The sequence below is a fragment of the Aegilops tauschii genome, chromosome 3 (assembly GCF_002575655.3).
Source record: "Aegilops tauschii subsp. strangulata cultivar AL8/78 chromosome 3, Aet v6.0, whole genome shotgun sequence".
Lineage (NCBI taxonomy): Eukaryota > Viridiplantae > Streptophyta > Magnoliopsida > Poales > Poaceae > Aegilops > Aegilops tauschii.
The window spans coordinates 574,346,823-574,360,414 of NC_053037.3; the positions used below are offsets into that span (position 1 = coordinate 574,346,823).

Genomic DNA, 13,592 nt, shown 5'->3' on the forward strand with positions numbered 1-13,592 from the left:
CTTTCAGTTATTCCCTTGAAACCCTAGATCCCGTGTTGGTTGCCAGATCAGTTGCATGCATTGTTAGGGCACTCGATCTAATTTACTCGTCTCATAGGTAACTGATACAAATCCAGGGAGAATTGGAGGTTGGGGAGGAGGAACAGCAAGGGGATCGGGAGTGGAGAAGAATTGGGGAAGGGGAAAGTGCCAATAGCCTATTACATTGGATACCCTTTCTCACTTGGTGGTCGCTCCCTTTTGTAGCGGTGCCAGCTCCCAGGTCGCTGGGTCGTACCTGGCACTGGGCTTCCTCTCCCGCCTGGGCCTAAGCGGGCCGGCCTCTCCGGTGGTGCCTTCTGGTGGGGATGAGGTAGAGGGGGCCGTGACATCCCCTCCCCCTTCAGCGCCGGCTTGACCCCAAGCCGCGGCTCCCGGGAACCGGCTGCGGAGCTCGAAGTAGTCCTCCCAGGTAGCCAAGGACGCCGGCTGGCCAGACCACTTGATCAGCACCTCCGGTAGTCGAGCTGTGCCTCTCTGAACCACCCGGCGCTGAAGCACTGCCTCTGGAACAGATGGCGCCGTATGAGGAGCCGGTGGCACTGCCCGGTCCGGCTGGGCTGCGGTAGCTGGCGGTAGAGCCCCACGCAACAGTGAGACGTGGAAGACCGGGTGCACCCGGCTGTCTGCAGGGAGGGCCAGCTTGTATGCGACTGAGCCAATCTTGTCCAGAACCTGAAAGGGGCCAAAGTAGCGAAAAGAGAGTTTGTGGTTAGCACGGGCCGCAACTGACGTCTGCACATAGGGTTGCAGCTTGACGAACACCCAGTCATTCACTTGGAACACTCGCTCCGAGCGCTTCTTGTCAGCTTGCTCTTTCATGCGCTGGCGAGCCCGCTCCAGTTGCTGCTTCAGGATGGCTGTTATCAACTGTCGTTCTTGCATCCACGCAGTCAGATCAGCCGATGCCACAGAAGAAGAATCGACAATGCCAAAGTGGCGAGGCGAATGGCCGTACAAAACCTCAAAAGGCGAGGAGTTGAGAGCCGAGTGAAAGGCGGTATTATACCAAAACTCAGCCTGGTGTAGCCACAGGACCCATTTGTGTGGGCAAGCATGCACGAAGCAACGTAAGTAGGCTTCCATGCATTGGTTGACTCGCTCCGTGGTACCATCGGTTTGTGGATGATAGGCCGATGACATCTTCAGATCAGTTCCTGCCTGCCGAAACAACTCTCTCCAAAGGCTGCTGGTAAACACTCGCTCCGTGGTACCATCGGTTTGTGGATGATAGGCCGATGACATCTTCAGATCAGTTCCTGCCTGCCGAAACAACTCTCTCCAAAGGCTGCTGGTAAACACCCGGTCGCGGTCGGAGACCATAGCATACGGCAACCCATGCAACTTGTAGATGTGCGTCATGTATGCTGTAGCAACCTGTAGAGTGGTGAATGGGTGCGACAGGGGCACAAAGTGAGCGTACCTAGTGAGCTTGTCAACCACCACCATGATACAGGAGTAGTTCTTAGACAGTGGCAGACCCTCAACAAAGTCCAGAGTGATCGTGTGCCAAGCATGCGGTGGGATTGGCAAGGGTTCCAGGAGACCAGGCGATCGCACGTGCTCGGACTTTGCTTGCCTGCAAGTGTCACAGCCAGAGATGAACTGCATGATGTCCTGTTTCATCTTAGGCCAGGCAAACTACTTGCGAGCTCGCTCATAAGTAGCATGAATCCCCGAATGCCCTCCTGTGGGACTGGAATGGAGCGCACGCAAGACTTGCTGTCTGACGGCAGAATCTGAACCCAGCCACACTCTCCCCTTGTACCTGATCACGCCGTCCACCACAGAGTATGGATTATCATCACTTGGTGCTCCGGTATAGCGCTGCAGAATATCCTTGGCATGTGGGTCACCGTGATATCCCCGAACAACATCCTCCAGCCAAGTTGGTTGAGCGACCGAGAGGGCCAACAAGTCACCATGATCAGCACGGGACAAGGCGTCCGCCGCGCGATTCTCCACGCCTTTGCGATACACAATCTTATAACGTAGCCCCATTAACTTGGTCAGCGCCTTCTTCTGCCAAGGTGTGGACAGTCGTTGGTCACCCAGGTTGGCCAAACTGCGCTGATCCGTGCGTATGGTGAACTCATTCCCTTGCAAGTACGGCCTCCAGCGCTCCACTGCAAGAAGAACTGCCATGAACTCCTTCTCATAGGTAGAGAGACCTTGGTTGCGAGGCCCCAACGCCCGACTGAGGAATGCTATAGGGTGCCCGGCCTGCATAAGCACAGCCCCAATCCCTTTGTTAGAAGCATCCGTCTCAATCTCAAACGGGGTGTCAAAGCAGGGCAAGGCTAGCACCGGCGCCGTGATCAGTGACTGCTTCAGGTGATGGAAGGCTGCATCGGCCTCTTGGCTCCACACAAACACCGCATTCTTCTTCAACAGGTTCGTGAGCGGCCGGCTGATCACTCCAAAGTTCCGGACGAAACGCCGGTAATAACCTGCAAGCCCCAAGAATCCCCGTACTTCCTTCACACAGGTAGGAGTCTTCCACCTTTGCACTGCAGCAATGTTCTTGTTGTCTGTTGCTACTCCTTGCTCGCTGATCACATGTCCCAAATAAGTCAGCTGTTTCTGAGCAAAACTGCACTTGCTGCGCTTAATGTGAAGTTTGTATTTATCCAACAATTCAAACACTTGTCGCAGCAGCTTAACATGCTCCTCCAAGGTGCTGCTATGTACCAGGATGTCATCAATGAACGCGAGCACCCCTTTGCGTAGCAGTGGAGCAAGAACAGTGTTCACACCCCCTTGGAAAGTGCTAGGGCCTCCGGTAACACCATAAGGGATCACTTTGAACTGAAAGTGGCCATGATGAGTTTTGAATGCAGTTTTGTGCTCGTCCTCCGGCACCATTCGGATCTGATGATATCTAGCTCTCAAGTCCAAGCTCGTGAACCAACAAGAGCCCGCTAGTTCGTCCAAGAGTTCTTCAATGATGGGCAGAGGGTAGCGGTTCTTGACCGTAATAGCATTGAGGTGTCTGTAATCCACGCAAAATCTCCATGTTCCATCCTTCTTCTGGACTAAGAGAACCGGCGAAGCATAGGGACTATAACTAGGCTGGATGATCCCTTGTTTTAACATTTCGGCAACCTGTGCTTCAATCTCATCTTTTTGCTGGGGGCTGTAGCGATAAGGCCGGAGATTAACTGGTTGAGCGCCTGGAATCAATGGAATTGCATGGTCGAACTCTCGATGTGGTGGCAGTCCCTTGGGTTCCTCAAAGAGATGAGCAAAACGAGCCAACAGATTCTCAATGCTAGCTGGTAAGGCATCCTGAGTAGCACTCCCATCAACTGTGCAAAGTTGGACTATGTAGTGAACCGCATTCTCTTCCAGCATAGCCTGCAACTGATGGCTGGTGATCTGAAAACAATCCGAGAGCTTAGGCTGAACCCCTTTTAGCTGAATCGTCCTGCCATGATGTGAAAAGGAGAGCTCCTTGTGTGCCTAATGCACATCCATGGGACTACGTGCCTCCAACCAGTCCATTCCCACGATCATATCATAGCATCCGAGCGACAACACTTTCAACCGAGAGTAGAATTTGTGCCCATGAACAGTCCATTCCCCTTTGAGCAGCTCTTGTGTGCAGCGCATCTCACCACCATCTGCAATTTTAACTGACAGCGGCCGAACAGCTTGCACCACCCCTTGCAGACGCGCCGCTAGGGCTGAACTGACGAAACTGTGTGAGCTACCACTGTCAACCAGAATGAGAACCTGGTGGTTTTGAATCTTGCCTTGCAACCTGATAGTCTGAGGTGTGGCCTCTCCATCCACAGCAGCCCTTGAAATGGTGTGCACTTCACTGTTGATCTCGGACGGAGCTGGTTCAGGCGTGCTGTCCGTCAGGCCGAGCACATCGAACAGCTCTTGTACCACGTGTAGCTGCACCGCGGTTGCACACTTGTGATCCCGCGACCAGCGTTCCCCGCACATGTAGCAGAGACCGCGCGCCCTGCGATAAGCGCCCAAGGTGGAGAGGCGCTCATCTGTCGATGGTGTTCCCCGTGGCATCGTGTCGCCGCGGGGAGCCTCCGGTGGTGTAGTCAGAGTGGGTGGCCGTCCTGTAGGGGGCGGCAATGGCATGGCTCCGCGTAAATGCGTGCGCGAGCTGTGCCCCATGTCCGCGCGCCGCGGCTCCCGGCGCTTGAGGATCTCCAGAGCTTCTTCCTGCAGATACGCAAGAGAGATAGCAGTATCCAAATCCTTGGGGTTGTGAACCAGAACAACTACTCGAATTTCATCTTTAAGGCCATCAACAAAACGGGAAGGAAACAAAGCAGGATCCCAAGCCTTGCTATGAGCAAGCAGAGCATGCATAGTTTCATTGAAACGAGTAGTGTAATCGAGCACCGAGTCTGTCTGACGAAGGTGAAACAACTGACGAAGCAAAACAGAGAATTCGTTGCGTCCGAACTGGTCACAGACCAGCGCGCAGAATTCCTCCCACTTTAGGCAATCAAGATCAAATCCACTATTCTCTAACCAGAGCATGGCTGCACCAGAGAAGTGCATGGATGCTGTGTCAATCCAGAGAGACGGATCGATGTGAAAAACCCGAAAATAAGCCTCACAGTTGCGCTTCCAACTGCGAGGGCGTTCTCCCCCAAACAGTGGGAAATCCATTTTGGGGCGAGGAAGCAGCGAGGAATGGCGTTGCGGACTGCGGGATCGAGATGTATGACGAGGGGATAGGTGGGCAGGAGGTGCAGGAAGCTGGTGGTACGTACTCATGGCCGGAGGTGGCAGGAGGGTGGTGACCACTCCGGTACCCAACCTCCGTGTTGTTGTGTCGTCGTGGTGGCCGCTTGGCCCGTGACTGTTGTCACCGTTGGGAGCCCGATCCGCCTCGGGGACGCGCGGAATCAGCGGGGGAAGATCCGCCGGCTTAATGGAGAGCACGGGGTTGCGCGCGACCTGTGCGATCTGGTTGCGAAGGCCGCCCAGATCGGTTTGCAGCTCCTCCACCGATTTCTCCATCACGGGCCGCCATGCCGCGAGATCCAGCACCGCCGGCTTGATCTCTGCGACGAGGGTGCTGGACGCCGCGATTGCCTGCTGGATCGCGGCCGTCTGTTCCTGGATCTTCGCCATCGCGTCCGCGAGATCGGCGAGTTGCTGCTCCATCTCGGTGGCTTGTTGTTTCTGGCGAGTGGAATAGGTGGGTTTCTTGAGGTATTCTGGCAAATCTGATACCATGTGTTAGGGCACTCAATCTAATTTACTCGTCTCATAGGTAACTGATACAAATCCAGGGAGAATTGGAGGTTGGGGAGGAGGAACAGCAAGGGGATCGGGAGCGGAGAAGAATTGGGAAGGGGAAAGTGCCAATAGCCTATTACATTGGATACCCTTTCTCACTTGGTGGTCGCTCCCTTTTGTAGCGGTGCCAACTCCCAGGTTGCTGGGTCGTACCTGGCACTGGGCTTCCTCTCCCGCCTGGGCCTAAGCGGGCTGGCCTCTCCGGTGGTGCCTTCTGGTGGGGATGAGGTAGAGGGGGCCGTGACATGCATGCGCGATGCAAGTGTCGATTTTCTTTCTGGTTTCTGTTCGAGTTGCTGTCGCTGCTGCTCACGATCACGGAGCAGTTCGAATTGAGTCTCTGCTGGACTTGTTTCGTTTTCATATAAACGCACATATTATACTGATTTCATATACATTCTTTTTCCCCATCAAAATACATATTGTTTCACATTTTCGTATTACTGAGCCTAAAAAGCTACTATACATATTGGTTCCCAGTTGATGTTGGGGCAGTATAATCGAACCCTACGCATGGCCAGCTTTAAGTAGTTCCTCTTCCAAGCATTTACATTTATTTTGTACCACAGGACTCCCGGCCTGACATCCAAGACGGAGGACGCAGTCAATGATATAAACGCCAGACTCAAGTCATCCTTGAAAGCAAAGGGAGGTTGCGTAAAAGGCTTACGTGAAGCCATAGAGAGAATGGATAGAAGTCAGTAAATGGGTCTAAGTTTTCTTTGCTTCTTCCTTTCCGCGCACCACACACACATATGTTGCTGTAAGAAAACCCTCACAGTTTCGCTAATGAAACGTGTTTGTTAACCAGTTGGAGCTGCCCACACCGCGGCCATGAAAGCCTATGAGCACAGATGTGCTGTTCGGGAGGAGCTGTTTGGGGACCTTCCCAATCCACCTGCTTCCGGCAGCCCTTTTGTGGAGAGACCATTTGGCCGTGAAGTTGTGTATGGTCAACAATGCTATATCACCGATGCCAACGTTTCTCGAGATTTGTCTTCTATTGCCGTCTCGCTTGCCTTGTTTGATGGTGATCATGCTGCTACATGCTTACCAAATTTTATTTCCTATAATCTGTATCTAGTTGTTACTTGCTGGTGATCTGAATGATCAGTATTTGCAGGAGACAAGATGTTATTTGAATGCTCGGGCATACCACTACCGCCGGGAAGAGCTACACTATGGCTAACAAGATTTGTGACTTCATCACGTTTGGCTACTGCATACAATGCTAATAGAAATAGACATGATAATTTGAGCGTTGTGTGTTGTGATGCTAATCATTATGTTTTTTTTTATCTTGCTTTGTTTTTCAAGCTAAATTGCGGTCATTCTAAACTGGTATACTGCTTTTATCACTAACAGGTCAAAGTACGCCTTCCTGATAGTGATATTGCCGACGGGTTGTTGGGTCTATATGATCAACAAATTGCAATTGTCACAACCTTGGAAGTCCGAACTCTGCATGTCGTAGATCTGAATCCTCAGGACCTGGCTCCCTCTCATGCATGGCGACCGTATACTTGTTGTCAGTCGTGCCTTCTCATCGAGCAGTTTGATGGCCACACGTGGGTCTCTCATTGAAAACCCTCCCATGTGGGTTTCTGATGATCCAGATATCACCGAGGTATGCTATTGATTTGTATGTTACATTCCTGGCATGATGGAGAACCTGAAACAAATAATTGCAAGGTGATATATATGGTCTACTTTATCACTGTGTGTGCCAAAGTGAAGATACCATATTCCCATTATAAGCCCCACCACTTTACTTTTGGTCTAGGTTGTATTTGGAGGGCCAATTATAGGAAATGGTGATAGATTTATTGGGATGAGCCTTCATACGGACGATTCTGATGATGTAGACGAGAGAAATGTTGTCTTCCTTCGACGGGAGATACTTCTTAAAAGCTTGAAGAAGTTTGGGATACTCAAGTATGTCTTTTACGCTTCCAGTATCTATGATCCTCCCAAGTAGGTTTATTTCTCTTTGATCCAAAACCATTTTAGTAAGCCATTTTTAGATACCAGCAACATTTAACCAAAGACTTTCCACATAGTAATATGTGGATTGAAAACTATCTTTTTCTTTCTACCTATATCTTGTGGATACACATATCTGTTGCTAATTTAGTGCTCTTTCATAATATTGAAGCAATATTTCTCTAGATGAGGAGCTAAACTTTTCGTTTGGACAGTATGGACGTTGCAACTTTTATTTACGACATCAAAATCTGTTCAATCCTCTCTTTCTTTTGTTGAATGTTTATGAGCTGGAGCCCCTCTACTTGATTTTGGTGGGACTTTTGTTGGGATGAACTTTTATGATGGAAGTAAAGAAACTCCTTTCCTGCCAAGGAGCAAGATCGTCAAGGTTTTAAAGAGAGTGGCCGATCTCTCACTTCCATCAAGGTATTTGTTCTGTTAAGTGCCGGTATTGACTGGGTATGCACATACTTGCTCTCCGAATTTACAATGAATCAAATGTGTTTTTGACAGAGTATATCACAGTCACAGTCACAGTCCTGTGCACATTGAATATGGCATGCGAGGGAGGACTAGGGAAAATAGGTATTCCTTCTGTATTCACCACCGTCTTGTTTGTAGGTTGTATGTACACTATTTATTCGACTCTAAATTCACCTTGGAAAAAATGCTCTACGAGACAGGTGGCGAGTGCCCAAGCCTGTAAGCCATATTGGTATCATGGTGAACTTGAGATGGATAGGTACCATCTACCGGAGCTTCCTGGATAGACTCTGCAATAGACTTCGGCTGTCAGTTCTAATTTAGGAGAAGAGCTCTATTCTCACGAGTCACCCCTCGCGGTATCATGTACATCATACAACCTTGATAAAGAAACTATACATACTGCTATTTTATTTTATTTGGAATTTTACATAGTGCTATTTTGGTGAGCCAAAGCCGCCTCTATGAAGACCATTCTCTGAATGAAATGCTCCAAGATGCTGCAGCCTGCCAGCCGCTCATCGGGCACACCTTCTGACAGCACGCCAATCACACGCACCACTAATGCTAATACTACACTGGCCTAAGGATTCACTTGGCCGAACATTCTTGCTGTTGGCAGTTCCTCTTGCTACAGTACACAAACACTCCTGAAAACCGTTCTGCTAGGAGATTGTTGTATGTGGTCTTACCTAGTTACTAATCTACTCTGCACCTTTTCGATGCCTTTCGCATAATAAAATACAAACTCATTGTTCAGAAATCAGCACCAGCCAGGATAAATGGCGCAAATACTGTGCGGTTTTCTCAAAAGAGAACCGAACCCAATGACACTAAAAGCTTCACCAGGAGGAAACCCAAGGTTACTTGGTCTACACGAGCAATAAACACTTTGGATGGTTCTATACAGGCAGACAACTGGTAGTAGCTTTATGTCCAAAATCGTCATAACGTCATAATGCCCTTCAACTCCCAAGATTTATGTCATGATTTTATTTTTGATTGAAATAATTCGAAAACTGGTCATTATTTCAGCCACAATAAGTGATTCGTTCATCCCAAAAAACTGGGACAAGCTTTGTATGATTATTGGAAGCGAACAAAAGAGATTTGGATCTGGTTCCTCAAGTTCTGTCCATTGAAACATCCCGAGATATTCATCTCAAGATTTTACTTTGAAACACTTCTGCTTAAGTTACAGACTCATATTTATGTATACTGGACTACAGATCAACAAAGAGTATGTTCTCAAACGTACGGAGTTGATGAGTCACACCTAATTAATCATGGAATGCCTGATCAAGATTAAATAAACCACCTCACAGCTTAAACTTTTGGGCAAACTGCACCCATAATATCATACAAGATCAATTTGTAGGTCTGTATCAGGTTAGTCGAACAGGATGGAACCAGGGTGGAGTGAAGCTATTTCGCAGACGATATTCGACATGGAACCTCGCAATCAGGTGTGTTGGAAATAAACCTTGTGGCTTCAGAAACTTCAGTTCAGTAGGTTCAGGTTGAGGTGTCATTTTCTTCAGTTTCATCATTTGGCAGATTAGTTAGTTAGTTAGCTGGTTTAGCTCGCGGGCTTAACAATCTGGCGTGAGTCTCACGCCACGTTGATCTGATTGTGCCCCATTTCTACTTTTCTGTAATCTGAATAAATAGAAGAGAAGAAAGAGCAGAAAATGCACGGAAGTTTGAGCAGCACAAATCCTTGTCTTCCACCTTGTTTCACGAGTACGTACCTTTGCTTTGAAAGCAACAAGGAGCTTCTTGCCCCCAAAGGTTTATGCAGTAAAAATTGGCGGTTGAGTAGCCTAAATTACCCAGCAAAATAAGGGGGGGAAAGCACAGTAGCCTAAATTTGAGCAGCTGAACAATTACCCCTGGCCCCCCGCACTAGCAAATGATCAGCCATCTTTCAACGGCATAATACAACTGCATCATCTCATAATTCCTGGTGTTGTCCCCTGCATGAGATAAGACAAGTAGAAAACTTCCATTCGACCAACGGTAGTGGAGATGGCCTTGTAATGCCAACAGAGAAAAATGGACATGACTTGCAATTTCAATATCTCGAGAGGAACACATCGTGGGACCTGCCAAACCATTATTCGGCTTACCAGTACAACTTTTACTGCAATTAAATGGTTTGCAGCTAAAGAAAAATGATGGAGGTAGCACCTAACGATTCAACAGAAAGACATAAAAACAGCAGAAGATTTCAGTATGTATCAAGAAAAATCAAGCGCAACTTGTTGGTCCAACAAGAGGATACTCTGCTTTAATTTTATTGTCGGCTACAACAAAACTTGGAACCCAGAAATTAATTTATTTTGCTAAATGCATTACTAAGAGAACCACTGGATAATCTCCAAAAAAGTAGAAGACCACGATAAAAGCCAAATATATTATTCAGATAAGAAGAAACATAGACATGTGGCAGATCAACTGGCAAATATTTCAACCACTGACAAAAATGACTTGGTAGCATCAACTTGCGCGGTAGCCACTTCAGCGCAAAAGGATATTTAAAGAAATATGAATGTCATGCAAGATGCAATCATATAAAATTCGGTGGCTTCTTCTCATAATTTTGTATATATCAATATGATGTATAGAAGCACCGACGGTTCACAGAATAACCGTCTAGCGTCGTAAAGAAGGTATGTGGAACAAGAGTTTGCTGGAGCCGATGTTGACCAAGACGGAGACCTTCGTGATGGAAACTGGCCACCAACCTGCTATCGGTATCAAAGTGAAGTAGCCACTCGCCAAATCTGACCAGCACGAGCACATCACCATGGCAAGAGTGGACTGCCACTTTCCAATTTTCAACAATCTTACCAAACTGCTCATTGAGATGTGCTACCGGCAATTCAACCCGATATTTTAAGGCCCAAACCTCGCTTTCGTAATCCTGCATCATCCAGATATCAATGATTTTCAGTTCACCATTAAAGATTGACATGCCGAGCTTGTCATAGATCTCAAACAGATTAGCACGGTTAGGATCAAGAACCACCGGAGCACGCATCTCACGGAACGACTCGGCTGTGGTGTCGAATACCATTATATGGATGCTTTTGCTCTCATGTTTCTGTAGGTGCCAATGCAGGCTACCGCGGAGCAGGACATCATCCCCCCAGACACTAACCTTCTCCCTCGGCCACCCCCCGATGTTCCTCGGTGGCTGGGCTGAGCCCAATGCAAAGATGAAGAAGGCGTCGACTGCGGGATCATCCTTTTCCTGAGTCAGCAGTATCCGGTACTCGCTTGTAGGACGGTGCCGGTACATTCCGAACGGGAGGAAGGCAGAAAGCATGGGCAGACGAGCATGCTCACGAGTGGCCGGGTTGCAGATGGAAAAGCAGGGGCCATACGTACTGCCATTTTGTTCGAGCTGACTAATCGAGTTGTCAGTGAAAAGGAGGAGGCCTTCGCAGGAGGCATCTAGCCGGATCGTGTCAGCAAGCTGCACCCGGGCAACGTGTTGGACCTGGGCGTCGGTGGCCCGATTGTTGAAGGTGATGATGTTTTGGTAGTAGCTGTTGCCGCAGTTCATGCATTGCGAGGCGAGGGGGAGGGCGGGCTGGCGACCGTGGTGGGCGAGGAGGAAGTTGCGGACGGAGGTGGCGCGGCGCCATGCACGGCAGACGGCACGGCAGCGGAGGAGGGCTTTGGGGGGCAGGCGGACGAGGATCTCCCATATCACGATCTCCTCCAGAAGGCCTTGGTGGACACGCGTCGATCTTGCTGTTGCAGCATCCGCCATGGTCGCCGGCTGGATGAGCTCTCGATCTGTTGGTCCGTGTTTCTCTCTGGCAGACGAACAAACAGCGATGAGATGTATTGGGGGCTTTGGGCTGCCAATCTCGAACAACGCTTAACCGGGCTGGATAGGATATATATGAGCTCTCTCGATCCCGTGTTGGTTTAGATCGATTACTTCAGTTATTCCCTTGAAACCCTAGATCCTATCTCGCCGGCCGCCGTACGCGCGGGGTCAGTTGCATGCGCGATGTATGTGTCGACATATGATTTCTGTTCGAGTTGCTCTCGCTGCTGCTTTACTGGTTTCGTTTTCATTTTCTTTTTTGCGGGGAAAGGAAAATCTCATTACTTAAGGTGGTGCATCATCCTTGCACAAGTTCACAATTTCGTCTGTACCTCCTCCTAATCACACCGCAGTCCGAGGAGTACAATGCCCGTAGGCAGCTAGACTATGACTAACTTTATTTTTGGTACGGCTAATAAGAGTAACTGAGATCTCCCTATCAACTTTTAACATCTCCTGAATTTCACTCACAATGGTTTCGTTTACATATAGATGAACAGAACAAGGCCATATTATACTGATTTCTTTTTTCTTTTCCGGGAAATATTATACTGATTTCATATAGGAGTACATTCTTTTCCCAACAAAACACATACCCTTTCACTTTTTTTTTGTGAAATCACATTTTCGCATTACAGAAACTAAAAACTCTACAATTTTTTTGTTCCTAGTTGATGTTTTGGCATTACAATCAAACCCTGCACAGGGTCGGCTTCATAAAATAGGTTTTCCTCAAAACCCTAAAACGCTCTAGCGGCGCCACGGGTGACTAGGGTTTTGACCGTGGAACTAGGGCTTCGGCCGGAGATTCATCGCCAGGACTGATCGTGCGCGCCCTTACGCGCGTGCTGATGGCTGCTCCCAACGCCTCAATGGAGGGCGGGACTGGAGATGATGGGCAGATGGGTCGGGAGGCCATGAAGAAACTGGAGGAAGCTTTGGGCAAACTCGATATATCTGAAGAAGAGGCGACTCCCCGGGTGATCGACGATCGGGTAGATGGAGGTCAGGTGAAGTGGCTATTGGCTGGTAAAGTTCACCACAGAAATCACTTCCATATCTAGACTATCACCAATGCACTCCGACCGGCGTGGGGAAACCCACGAGGACTAAAGTTCAGATCAGTTGGTTTTAACATGTTTGTGGCTGAATTTGAGAATCAGCGAGATAGAGATCGAGTCTGGGGTGGATCGCCATGGCACATTAACAAATACGCTGTGGTGTTAGCGGAGTTCGACGATTGCATGCGGCCAGATGAAATCAAATTCAATCGTCTGCAAATTTGGGCTAGGGTTGTTAACCTACCCTATAACTTGAGAGATGAATCTTGGTGGATCCCAATAGCTTGTTGTCTTTGATCATAATGGTGGTTTCCTGCGAGCAAGAATTTCCATTGATGTAGAGAAACCACTTAGGAGATGGATTCTCATTGATTCTGCCAAGACGAAGAAGGTCGATATGTATAATATTTAGTATGAGCAAGTCCCTTATTTATGTTTCTCCTGTGGCAAGTTGGGTCATTCAGATCTCTATTGTCCAACGCCGGGGTCTCGGGATGAGAATGGTGACCTCCCGTTTGGACCAAAGTTGGGAGCGCAGGAGGATTTCAGGATCCGGCGGCTTCAGAGAACTCTTCTAGGGAGCATAATGCGAGTAACAAGACCAGGAACTCGAGTACTGCTAAAGACACTGGAGAGGAAGTGACCTTCCCCGTCAAGAATAGGCAACAACAGAAACGTAAGGATGCTCCAAATCAGGTTTATAGACCAGTTGCAAAAACTACCCTGCTGCTTACTAATGGAGGCGAAGGGGTTATTGTTGGAGGTTCAAAGCTGGCCAGTGTTGATGCATCTTCAGAAGTCAATGGTGAGGGTGATGATTTCGCTCAGGAGCCCAAGAAGAAGAAGAAGCCTACTCCAGAGAATTCGGCAGAGACCGCGCCGCGGTCCTGCCCATCTCA

The 13,592-nt window shown here is 48.7% G+C and overlaps 1 protein-coding gene across 1 annotated transcript; it reads right to left on the bottom strand.

Moving 5' to 3' along the window:
- Positions 1 to 9,737: 9,737 nt before the first annotated feature.
- LOC109763947 (F-box protein At5g49610-like) lies at positions 9,738 to 11,569 on the bottom strand. Its single transcript, XM_020322827.1, has 3 exons — positions 10,536 to 11,569; positions 9,918 to 9,978; positions 9,738 to 9,764 (listed from the first exon to the last, which is right to left on the bottom strand). The coding sequence occupies exons 1-3, from the start codon at positions 11,567 to 11,569 to the stop codon at positions 9,738 to 9,740; spliced, it is 1,122 nt and encodes a 373-aa protein (XP_020178416.1).
- Positions 11,570 to 13,592: the final 2,023 nt, after the last annotated feature.

Excerpts from the sequence above, each read along its gene's own strand:
- LOC109763947 (XM_020322827.1), bottom strand. The coding sequence starts at position 11,569 with ATGGCGGATGCTGCAACAGCAAGATCGACGCGTGTCCACCAAGGCCTT. Across the intron at positions 9,979-10,535 it reads CACTTTGATACCGATAGCAG|GTGCTACCTCCATCATTTTT; the intron begins GTTGGTGGCCAG and ends TTGAATCGTTAG. Across the intron at positions 9,765-9,917 it reads TTGCAGTAAAAGTTGTACTG|GGGACAACACCAGGAATTAT; the intron begins GTAAGCCGAATA and ends TATCTCATGCAG.